Genomic DNA, 12,384 nt, shown 5'->3' on the forward strand with positions numbered 1-12,384 from the left:
ACAAAGGCTGTAAATAGTCACACTGTTGGTCTGTGCTAGGACTTTCCAAATTTGGCTTTTACCCCTCACACTTGTTTCCTGCAGCACATGGAATCCCTTGCATCAGCCTTCCTTCAGTTCTGGCAACCACATCAGGTAAGTGATGCTCTCAACCAGCCTCCTGGCCAACCAGATGGTCATTGCACTTTTAAGAGCTAATTTCCTGTGACTTATGAGCAGCGTTGGAGAGTCTAAGTCAATCCTCTGCTGACCTAATTACTGTCCTCATCTGGGTCCCCGATCCTCTGGGTACAATCACTTGTGCAAGACACAGATGAACAGGTTGTGTGCTTGTTCCTGAATCACTGTACTTTTAAACCCTGTGTATTAGAAGCAGTGGAAACTGCTGCCAGCAGAGGTTAATAGCCAAGGTGATTTAGGAAAGCTCAAATGCTTCAAATAGCCACCAAGATGAGGGCATCATTGGCTATGCCTGCTTAATCCGTCACTGCATTTGACTCACCTCCTCTCTACCAATGGAAAATGGATCCCACCACAGCGCAAACCGCTGCATATGGCACAGAACATGTTTTGCTAATTTCTTTTCTGATCCTACTGACTCCAGCACACACCAGGCAACGTAGAGCTGCAGACAGGCTTTTTAACTTGAAAGCCTTCCTGAAAAGAACTAAGTAAGTGCCTCATATGCAACTACCTTATTCACTTGGGCTCTGTTCAGCTTATTTTAGATGTAACGTTCTGCTTAAAAGTAGCTTTTTGCCAAACCCCTGAAGGGTGTAAAGTCAGGCTGAAAAGCTCAGGCTCATTTGAGAGATTTCCCACACTTCCCCATACAGTTCAGACTAGGAGGAAAAAAAAATGTGAGAAAAGCTTGAAAGATGGTGTTTCAACATGTAATAAATAAATAAATAACTCTCAGCAATTCTTTATGTGTTTAGAGCACTACAGAAAAAAATCAATTTATTTCCCTCTATACAGAAGAGGGAAAATACAATTATAACTGGGCTAAATGCCAAGCATAAGTTTGCACATACATGACTTGTGCGTTTTCAATGTTTTTAAATACATACAAATTACGTTTTGCACATGCACTTTTACTTATGCTAGACTGCTTCTTTGCTTATCTAACATAAGAGATGTACATGAAGTTAAAAGATGCATCAAAAATGCATAACCGTTTAAATTATGCCACCAACATCCACTGTGAAACTAGCCCAGCCCTGTGCAACCAGCTAGCCAGGGGGTTCTCCAAATAACCCCTCCATGCCAGAAGGCTGAAGGCAACACACCAAACACAGGTATAACTGGCAGGGACAAAATCCAGGTGGGATTAAAGAGTACCATTTGCACCTTCTTTCCCAGTTAGCTAGAGAACAGAGTTTACTTGGAAGAAGGTCATGCTGGAGCCTCCATGAATGGTGCCATATTCGATCGCTGTCTGGTCAGCCAGGTCATCCACAGATTCAATGGGGACGTCCATGCGCTGCACAGTGAGGAAGGCTGCTAGATTGGCCGTGTAGGAGGAGATGATGATCAAGGTGAACGCCCACCTAGGGAGAGTGGAAGCAAAGAAAGCAAGAGAGCCTGTCACCTGGGATTTCTCCATGGCATGAACCTGATCTCCACCCCCACTATCTGCTTTTCCATGTGTTTTTGCCCCCAAAAGGCCCACAGAAAAGCCACGCGTGTATGAAGTTCCCTGAAAGAGCAAAGCTTCATCACCCATCACCCTGTTTTGCTCACAGTAGGCCTACTTTGCCTAGGTCTGGCTAAAGAGTCGCTCTGCTTACTCCTTAGGACGAAAGCTGGCTCTGCTCACCAGACTCCGCTGACGCAGCGCGTGGATAGCGCCTGGGGCGCGATGGTAGAGCCCTGCTGCATGAATCCCCCGACCGGGAACCACAAGCTGTTGCCGAGAGAGTACTGATTCACGAGAAGGTTGCATCTTCCTTGTGAGCAGGGGTGGGGGCTGTACCACTCGTATGGGGTCAATCTAAAGCGACAGTAAACAAGCCAGTCAGTTCGCTAGAAAATGCAGCACTTTGGAGAAAGAAAGCAAAAAGAGAAACTGTGAAGCCTCAACTCTGCTGAAGGCTGAATTTTCTGAAGAGGAAACTCTTTGCTGTCATTTGACGCCCAGGGCTCCGAACAGAGTTACATGCTGCAAAACACAGGAGCTAGGGGCTTTGCTGTAAGGTTTACCAAGGTTTTCAGAGGCTGTGCTGGAAATCTGGTTGTGGAGAAGCTGGAGCCCTGTTTGCAGCTTTGTACCACAGACAAGAACAATGATAATGCAATAGGTGCACAGACATGATATGAAATCGAATGTCTTCTATTGCACTCCTTCCCAGAGAGTGAACATCAATGGCAAACTCAAACATGTCACACACGACTACAGAACAGCATCAAGAAAAACACTCGTATTGGTGCAAATGGCAAAGCCACAGACCCTGGGGGCAGAGGCCAGTGGAGCTGGGACACCCTGTCCCTTGCACTGTGGCTTCCAGGTACGTGGCCCGGGGGTCTGGCCACGCTCCCCGCACGGGAAGGGCGCGTGACGCTAGATGGCACCGTGAGGAAAGGAACAGCAACGCGAGCCACGTTACCGAGCCACCAAGAAGAGGACACAGCTGACGGCCAGGTAGGCGAGCAACATGAAGAGCCACACGCCAGGCGAAAAGGGGTCCAGGAAGGAGAAGTAGCCAGGTTTGCGGCCCTGAAAGAGAAGCAAAGACATCTCGGTTTATTTCATTACATTAATTGGCACTTCTAAAAGTGGCACAAGGAAACACACCTGCTCTAATGCTTACAACAGATGTGAGCAATGGACGGGAAATAAAGGAAAGGGGGTTTGCAGAAGTCTTGCAGAGGACTCGGGTGAGACAGCACAGAAACACAAATCACCGAGTTCTGCATCTCACCAACTTGGATATGTCTCCTCTTCCCACATCAAACACTTTCATTCCTCCAGGCAAACAGAAACAGGTAAATTGTCAGAAAAAAGTAAAAAATAAAATAAAAAAATTAAAAAATTTAAAAAAGGCAATGCAAAAGAGGCTATACACAATGGTCCAAAGCCTTTCAGACGCACACAGTTAGGAGCCCGAAGGTTCCTGACCTTGCGAGAAGTGGTACAAGCTACTGTCACCTCCTGGACAATGTGACCTCGGAGCTTCACTTCATCCCGCACCGCGCTCTCTTTCACCTCTCAGCACAGGATGCTCAGATGTGCAGCCCTGCTTCATCCCAGTGGTCTTCGCACACTGAGGAGCTCCCCTGGGGGGACATGCCTGACCTCAGAGGTGAGTGGGGTTGTCCTTTGCAAGAAGCCAAGTGGGAGAAAATATTCCCATGCAGAACAAAATAAAAGAAATGTTTGCAATATTGCTATTTTTCTTTCTTCAGCCTTGAATTGTTATTTCTTTATATAACCTGATAAAATGATTACTTTTATCTCAAGGAACATGGTATTTTTATCTTCAAGATGCGTCAGAATTTCCTGCCCTTTTTTTTTTTTTCTTGCAAAACCACATTTACTTGAAAAATAAGACCCTCGCAGATAGAAATACTGAGTTGATTTTCTCCCAGGATAACTTAAAAGTTTCCACTGCTGCCACTGAAACCTTGTCAAGTTTCATGAAACTTGTACAAAGGGAGGATGAATTTCCAGGAGAAATTTTTCAAAGTTGAACACCTCCCAGGTGTGCATATGTGTGTCCTCTGGGACACAGCCAGCTCCAGGATGCGACAGTTCCCTAGTCCACTGCCTTATCCTACCCATCTCTGACACCATGCAAACTAGAAACAGCTACCAGTAAGTAACATCTAACCTCAACTGTCATAGCAAACCCGGTATTATCACACAACCATTGCCCTGTTTTTTTTATTTTTTATTTTTTTTTTTTACTTTTAAGAACTATGCTTAAACCAAAGGCAGAGAATGATTTAATATTTTCACAAAAAATCCTCAGGAAATACAGCTGGAACTTTTTTCCTCCCCAAAGCTCAAGAGGGTCACTTGAAATTCTGTTCCCATAAAAGTACTGTTTTAATATTGAAATATTCTTGCATTTATGCAAAAAAATATGATTTTCACAAGGTTTTGGTAGTTCTTATGAAGTCTTATGAAGATGTTGCTAGAAGAAGGAAGCAGTACTTGCAAGAAAACTTCCTCCAATAAAAGTATCTTCTGTGATATTCAGAACTCTAGTTACCAGCTGGGACCAGAATATTTCAGAAGCTTTCTAAAGCAATCTCTGCCCAATAGGAAGCCAAAATCCAAGCCATTATCACTTACCCCATATCCTCAAGGGCAAGAAGTATTTGAGGTTGAGATCTATACTTTTTAAAAATTCTTTTTCTTTTTTTCCTTTTTGTTATTTGAGGGAGAACATGGCCTTTTAACAAATAGACGAATTAAAAAATCAGTGGTTCAGAACACTCTGCTTCCACTTTTGGGTTAAAACTATTGCCCAAGAAAAGATTTGTATTCTTGTGGGGATAATCCAGAATCTATCTCTTCAAGACAAGCTTTCCTCCCTATATAGAGTTATCATATTGTGTGTGGCATAAGCATGTGAGTGAATCGGATAAACCGTGGAAGAGATTACATTCTTCTTTTGTTCTTTTATCTTTTTCTTTGGTTAACTGCTGCCATATTCTGCTTTGCCTTCTATTCTTCACAGAAACCCAGAGATAGACAAATGATTACCACAGCCAACACCTGGGCCTGAATTAAGGTCTCTCAGAGCCAAAAATATTGTTCAAAACTACCCACCCAGAGACTGCGAGGGATTCACATTTCCCATAAAGTCTTTTGGCTCATCTTGCTGGAGCTCCTCTCACTACTTCAGAGGGATGAGACCATCTCATGAGGTTGCGTGGGCTCCCACAGTCAGTCTGCAGTCTTTCCTCATACCATCCCAAGAATTATGGATATCTTGATTGGAAGCTTAGAGGTAGATGCTATAAAAGCTATTCCATTCCCTATATGCATCTGGAGTAAGACTGGCCCACTTCCCTCTCTGCAAGCTTTTCCACACTTGAGAATGACGTGCGACAAGGGGCTCTTGGAAGGTGTGAAGGGTCCTTTCCACCCTTGGCCAAATGAGCTGGAGCTTCTGAAGCAGAAGATTCATCCAAGGGACTTTTACCTCCCTGGCCTCACACATCCCGTCGACAAGGAGAAATTCTCAAGTATCCCTGGGTATCAGCGAAGGCTCCCCTGTGAGATGTTCTTGCAACAAAGCTCCTTTCCCTAATTAGGGCCTTGATGTCTTCTCTATGTTTCTGGGGCAGTTTGTCAATAAATTATACTCATTACGGAAATTGAGTTGGAAGCTTTAAATTCCAGGCTTGGCAATGACTCTCTCCAGTGACTTTAAAGTAGTAGTTCTGGTTCTTTTTAGCTACAGTCATTTTCAGGCTGCTGCTACAAATTCTTTTCATTCACAGTAGTGGATAAGAATAAAGATACTCTGTTCCCATAGAGGGTGCAAACTCTCTCTTATCTCTGTTTTGAAGATGGGAATGACAATATCTGGTGTCTGTCAGATATTTTTAGCAGGTCCCAATACAGCTTTGTTAATTGGAAGAGATATTTTTCCTGGAATAGAAATGTTCAAAATGTCCAATAATTGATGAAGGCCTCCTGCAAAGCCTCAGATGGAGGTATGGGAGATTCATTTATCCTATTCAGCAGTTCCTGGAAGTCTTTTTCAATCAGAGAAGACAGTTTTTTGGAGGGAGCAGATATCTGGAACACGCAGGAGTGGAGGAGGAGATGCTGAGCTCAGGGTGTGCTCACACATGGCAGGTCTGTAAGGGACCTTCCTGCCTGGCCTGTAGACTCAGGCAGATAACCCAGCCCTAGGTTAGTTGGTCTAAATGTCATTTTCCGAACATACTCGCCAAATTTGCATCGTCTCACCTAAAGAAAGAGCACAGTAAGGACTCTCTAGGGCTCCCACAAAATTTTCAACATATCTCTGTGCAGAAATGACACCGGACACCAGCTCTCAGCCCTTTGCTGAGCAGAGGGACGGCTCGGGGCTCGCCACCTGTCCGCGGATCCCACGCGTCGGCCAGAGCACAAAAATAATAAAAGAGAACAAGCCTTTTCTTTCAGCAGCCCGTAAGTCAGAAAGCCTATTAGAGGCCCGTGTCAGAAATCCATACTTGATTATATCACAACAAATGAAATTGAGAGGAATGACAGCCCCATTTAAAGCTGCCATATTTGGTTATGTGCGATAAGAGAGACATGCAGCGTGGTGGCTGAGCTGGGGGAGGAGGGAGGAGACAGGGAGGGAGAACTCATTTGCAGCTAGAGTTATGTCGAAATTAAAATAAAATGTCATCACATTGGGAGGCAACTAGGGCACGGAGGCAACTCCTCAGCCAGGGTTTTATTTGTGCTTGTTTATTAAGCAAAGTCTCATCTGCACCGTGATTAACATAGGACAGTGGTAATTTTTGACACTGCAAATATGTTTGTTGGGGTGGGAGGAGGCAGGAGAAGGGAGAGGATAAAACCAGATTTGGCTGTGGGGCTGCCTTCACCTCCTCTGCAAACCAAATCCTTGAAGGAAACACAGAGCAATTAGCTACCTTGCCTCTCCTTGTAGAATAAATATTTACCAGTTTAATTAGCTAATTGCCACACGGCTCTCAGGCTTTCTGCTCACACTGGGTAGGAGAAGTCTGGCCAAAGAATCTCTAAATGCTGGAGAGGGAGGAGGGAGGAGAGGGCTTTCAAGACCCCACAGAGAGACACAGTTTCTTGTGTGGTGACACCACCGACTAAGAGAGACCCTGCATTCCTGCTGCCATCACCTGGACACCCGACATCCAGACAATCCAACCACAGAAGGTCCCACCTGGCTCCTTTACGATGGTAATGAAGACCAAGTCCTCAATGACAGCAAGGGACCACTGGCCAACACTTCCTAGACTCTCTAAGGCCCAAGGACCAGGCTGGAAGGTAGCCTGTTGCACTGCTGTTAAACGAACACAGAGGAGGAGCAGATGGTCCCTGCCCTGTAGAGCTTGCGCTAACTAGATACATCAGGTGCATTTCTATCCAGCTTGTGCAGCAGCTACAGCAAGCGCCCTGCACTTACAGAGCGGGTCACATGCAAACCCTGTACTCCTATTCTCCGGAGTGGAGCTACATCAGCCTCACGCTGTCCTGGCACAAGATTATAGCGGAAAATCAGAGACTGAACATGCACGTTACCCAATCCCAAACTGCAGAAATGCACATGGAAGAATCTGGTGAAAACAAACAGACCCTATTCGATGTGCAACCAAGGGACATCCAAAGAAACAGTCTGCAACATGGGGACAGCTGGGACAGAATAAAGCAAGGGACAGAAGATGGGGGATTCACACATACTTGATTGCTAGAGGAACAAAAGAGTCTCTGAACCTTTCTGATCACTTAACTCATTGATCCTAAATTCCGCATGTACCAGAGGAAACAGAATTTTAACTACATTTTAATTACTTGTTTGTTCTTGGCAGGAGAAACTCAGCACAGAGATGCATGTGCAAGTCTGTTTCCGCTCACACTACATCTTCACCAGCCTTACGATTTGAGTGAGGGGGCAGCTCAAACTACTCCACCCTTCTGGCTGCTACTGTTGAGCAGTCAAGTTGGAAAAACCAAGACGCTAATTCCCATCACATTTGGCATCACACGGAACATGTGTTCAAAACACAGAGTGGGAATAAGGCAACACGCTGTTACAAATGGCCTCAGAGCCACAGCTTGCCCGCAGTGACACCTGGGACACATGGGTGTCACCAGGGAAAATCTGTCCCCTTCTGAGCTTTATAAATAAGAGCGCAGGAGGAGAAATGGGAATCCACCACAGCCTAAGCAATGCCACATGCATGGCTTGGACAAGGTCCCAGGGGCTCTGCCATCAGTCCCAGGTTGCGCAGTGCCAAAAAGTTACTTGTGGGACAGGATGGCACTGACCTAAGAGCCCTCTGCTCACCAAACCCCTTGTAATGCCCCAGAGTTCTGCATGCCTGGAGAGAACAGGGAGCTAACAGGGTTTGAATGATAGGAGCTGAGGCTGAGACAAGGCAGAGAAATTGAGAGAGAGCGCGCGAGAAGGAGGAAATAAAAGGTCCAGCACATTTGCGTTTAAATAAGAAACCAAAATATTTTTATGAGTCATTCATTATTCTTCCATAACCAGGCACGTTTGCATGCAAATAATGGAACCACATAAACGGTTATAAAATAAGTCTCTTACCATATGAACTCGGTAGAGAATGCTAATTCCCAAAGTCATGAATGGTTTAGAGAAATCAATCACCTTCTCCCGCTCAGCAGTAATCGTCAGCCCAGCCACTGCCAGATCGGCTTTCTGAGGAAAGGAAAGCAGAGAAAAATCAGGATCACCAGATCAGGCCAAGGCGCAGGGCAGGGAAAGCACCAGAGCCAGGCCCTGGGGAACACCCTGCTCCCAAAGGATGGGCGTCCCTCCATTTGGGACAGGGCACCATAGGTAGGAAATCGTAACAAAACAGAATCATTACCAATGCGCTCTAAATTCTGAAACTTAAAAGCCTGCCAATCCCAGACTTCCAAAATTGAAGAGCAGCCGCCAAAAAAATGCAGGGCAAAAAAATAATCCAGATGGATTTGCAAAGGAAATGACATTACGGAAAAAAGAAAAAAAAAATTCTTCCAATGTTAATAGCCTTGGAATATAGATAAGGGATTTGAATTTTAAATATTATTTTTATTACCATAGCTCTTTTATTGTTTGTAATTGCTTTCTGTAGAAAGCAAAGTAACCTTTCCCGTATATATTTGTTTGCCTGTTTTGCAGGAGGGTGATTATACATGTGGATCAAGAGAGGGAGGAGAAACACAGTTTGCACTTTTCTGTCTCTGGATTTCATAAGGTCTGTGCAGAAGCCAAGGCACCATCAAGGCCTGAAGACTCAATAAAATGCACAGCTTATCTCCCAGGATCCATGCTCTAGTTGTAAATGCACCGTGCAAAGGCAAATCTGTGCGTATGCCACTCTTAGCACACTCTCTGAATCTGCTGCTGCTGCAACCACATTCTGCAAAAAACAATAGCATCAACCGCCTCCTGGCAGAGGTTCTCCAGATGTTTCCTTCCTTCTCCTCCCAATGTACCTGCCCCTTTAAAGCCAAGCAGACAGAAAGGACCAATAGAAGGTAGGAGCTTTGAGAGGTAAAAGGAGTGAAGTGTTTTTGGGTTTGCAAGAGAAGGAAGAGGAAAAAGAAAGGCTAGGAGAGCTGCAAAACTCCCCATAAATAAGGTGCAGGGGTCAAGGGGAAGGTGTCTTTCACAGGCCGTGCAGCATTGGTTTATTGGACAAGCTCAGTGCCAGGTTTTGCAATTGTTTGCAAGCAGCTATTATATTCCTGGAGGTTGAGGCCAGAATGAATTACGAGCTAGGGAGAATTTCTGCCCAGCCAGACATTTACCCACGGAGTTTTTAAAAGGCACCAATAATCATAGCATGGAGTGTGAGCATTTAAGCCCTATGTAAACACCAGCAGATTACAAAGATGGGATCAATTCATCTATGAAACATGGCACATAGGGAATTTTATCTGCAGGGAAAGCCTAAAGCTTCCTAAACCTCTCTTGTCTGACTTAAAAGGGTTTGCAGGTACTATTGTCCCAGAGAGAGTGCTGCCAGCAAAGCCCCTCATGAAGACACAGCTTATTCTGACAACGGGTTTCTTCTTCCAGTTCTCCAAACCAAATACAATTCCACCAGCAAAATCACATGCTCAATACATGTCAAATACACCACATCAAAGGCAATTCTCTAAGCTGTAGGGCCATTTTCATTCCCCAACGTAGGCCAGCATAAAGGCTGGGTGCAAAGGAGCGTCATGGTCCCATCTTTACCCTGCTCGGCAGCGTGACAGCCACCCCCCATCGGGGCTTCGCCCCTCGCCTGGCCACCATCCACTTCGTGGTGACAGGGATGCCATCAGGGAACTCTGTGCACTCCAGTATCCCCCATTTTGGGCCTTTCCAGATCACACAGGCAGCAGCATCTTGAAAGCTGCTCTTTCCTACATGAAATATAATTCAAATCCTCCCTCTGCCTCTTCGCTTGCAGGGCTGGACCGGTCTTTCCCAGTTTGGGCCCTTTCCTGGGCACCTCGTGCTTCGTGTCCCTGGTCCCTTCTCCAGGAAGCCTCCAGACTCGCCGGTCTCCCACCCGCGGCAGCTCCCACAGGATGCACCTTCCCCCTGCTCGGATGCACCGCAGCCCTGGCGGAGGCGTGAAGGCTGTCAGGGCTTTGAATCCCTTTCGCTCGCTCCCTGCGTAGCCAACGTCAGTCCTTTCAGGACTTCTGGCAGCATCCGAACTCACAGAGGCTTCCAGGCTGCTCTGACCTATGCACAACTCAATGCAAATCTGCCTTCTCTGCCAGACGCGTCCCGCAGCAGAGACCTGCAGTCCTCACAGCCCCATTCGGCTGTGCTCTGTCCAAGACTGACCCTCCCTCCTGGCTCAGGAGTCCTGCAAGTTAAGAGCTGATTTCTGACAGCAATAAACTCCTATCTGGGAATCACATGCAGCATTTTCTCTGCCTGAACATCATCCATTTCATGCTTTCAACTTTGCCTCCTGACGTTCAGGCAGCTTCTCAGACCTCACTGAGGTCAGCGCATCTTAGCTAGAGAGGGAGCTCTGCAAGCCCTGGCACTTCCAGTTCTCCCCGGTAGCATTTTATGGATGACACGAAGGATCTGGGGGGGAATGGGCTTTACTCGGCACTTCTGCACCCTGTGCACGCCCCGAGCCGCCTCGCTTCCCGCTCGCCCCCTCCGCAGCCTCCTCCCGCCGTGCACGTCAGCTCTGCCGATGCCGCCCGCCCGCTCCCCTCGCCCACGCACTGCTCTTCTCACTGAGCACCAACACCCACTCCCCAGCGCGGAGCGGGACTCTTCCAGGTTGGAAATAACGTCTCCCTCCTTTCTGCTCCCATCCCCTTCCTGCCATTCCTGCTTTGGAGAGAACCAAGGTGAGGGCCAATCTACCTGACTGCAAAACACCTTGCGTGCACCTGGCCGCCAGCAACGAAGATGCAACCTCAGCCCCTGAAGCCAAAAGGTCCTTTCAGTTCCTAGCATCGCTGCTCCGAAGTCAGAGCCAGTTCTTGGGGCACGAGACCTGCAAGGTCTTCTGCATGTGCACCAGTCACGGGAGCAGAGCCAGGTGCTCCGGGCAGGGGCAGCCAGCAGCCCGGGGCCTGATCCCTGCCTGCAGCAGAGCTGAGATGTCCTAGGAGGCTCTGCAGAAGCACTGCAGTTTCAGACACCTGCCAGTAAAGCTTCCTGGCAAAACCCAGCCAAACCACCCCCTATTAGCTCAGGCAAGCTCTGCTCTCCACCAGCGGCTCTGAGTATTTGCAGGAATTGCTGCTGAGGGACCTCTCGGCACAAGCCCACCTCACCCTGGCCAAGACAGCAAGGCAGCTCACCACTAGTGCTCATTGGTGATGCACATACAGGCACAAGGTACAAGCCACAACCGAGACAGCAAATACAGTTGTAGCAAAACAGAGAGAAAGCTGTTGTGTTGCCTTGAAAATTCATTCACTGGCTCATACCAGACTAGTGAATTCATTCCAGCTCAAGGATGTAATGGAAAGCAAAGAAAGAGAAGACGAGACAACCATTTGGGACTCGAAGAGAGATACTATACAACAACGGCAAGAATTGAAACATAATTCCTTCAGCCCTTCCCTATTGTCCCTGGAGGCAATGACACTGAACAAGAGCAGACAACAAGATTTACTGTTTCTTCTGCTTTTCTTGGTACAGATAGCACACCTGTAAAGTGTCGTCCTAACTGCCTGAGACTGAAGTGTTCTGTCCCAGGACCTGGCAAAGCTAACAGGGGAACTGTACGCCATCCAGGAAGGGCTTTCACGCCCCTTCTCACTGATGGAGCCCAGAAAGAAGCTCAGTCTTCCTGCCTTCAATCCCCAGCAGGACCGGTCTTTCCCAGTTTGGGACATCTTTCAATCAGGAAGAGATCTAAGCCCTAGCAAGTGATTTTTCCCAAGCCAAACCTCCATCAGCTCATAAGAAAACTGACAGGCTTTGAGTCCAATTGCTGACCCAGATGTGGCAGTAGTGCAGCCTGTCCACTAACCCCCAGGCTGTCCCGCTCCCCGTGTTCCTTAGCTCTTAATTACTTTTGCGAGCAGGTCGATAAGATATGTACTTGTGAATTTGGGTCAACAACGAATTTATGTTTATATAGCTTCCTCTCAATCATATTATAGTGCACAATTAGCTGTAATAGAATTTTCAGCACATAAGAATAAATCAATGGCTGGTTAATTTAGAAGCAATA

General features: G+C 46.8%; 1 protein-coding gene across 1 annotated transcript in view; it reads right to left on the minus strand.

Moving 5' to 3' along the window:
• Positions 1–12,384, minus strand: part of GRIK4 (glutamate ionotropic receptor kainate type subunit 4) — a 95,291-nt gene that overhangs the window by 5,781 nt on the left and 77,126 nt on the right. Inside the window, exons 12-15 of the mRNA XM_010215193.2 lie at positions 8,268–8,381; positions 2,607–2,716; positions 1,820–1,993; positions 1,385–1,550 (exon numbers count right to left, since the gene is read on the minus strand). Of these exons, the coding sequence (XP_010213495.2) occupies positions 1,385–1,550; positions 1,820–1,993; positions 2,607–2,716; positions 8,268–8,381 (564 nt within the window). The remainder of the gene's footprint in view (positions 1–1,384; positions 1,551–1,819; positions 1,994–2,606; positions 2,717–8,267; positions 8,382–12,384) is intronic.

The sequence above is a fragment of the Tinamus guttatus genome, unplaced genomic scaffold (assembly GCF_059628265.1).
Source record: "Tinamus guttatus ecotype Peru unplaced genomic scaffold, ASM5962826v1 Tinamus_guttatus_pri_ptg000093l, whole genome shotgun sequence".
In the NCBI taxonomy this organism is placed as follows: domain Eukaryota; kingdom Metazoa; phylum Chordata; class Aves; order Tinamiformes; family Tinamidae; genus Tinamus; species Tinamus guttatus.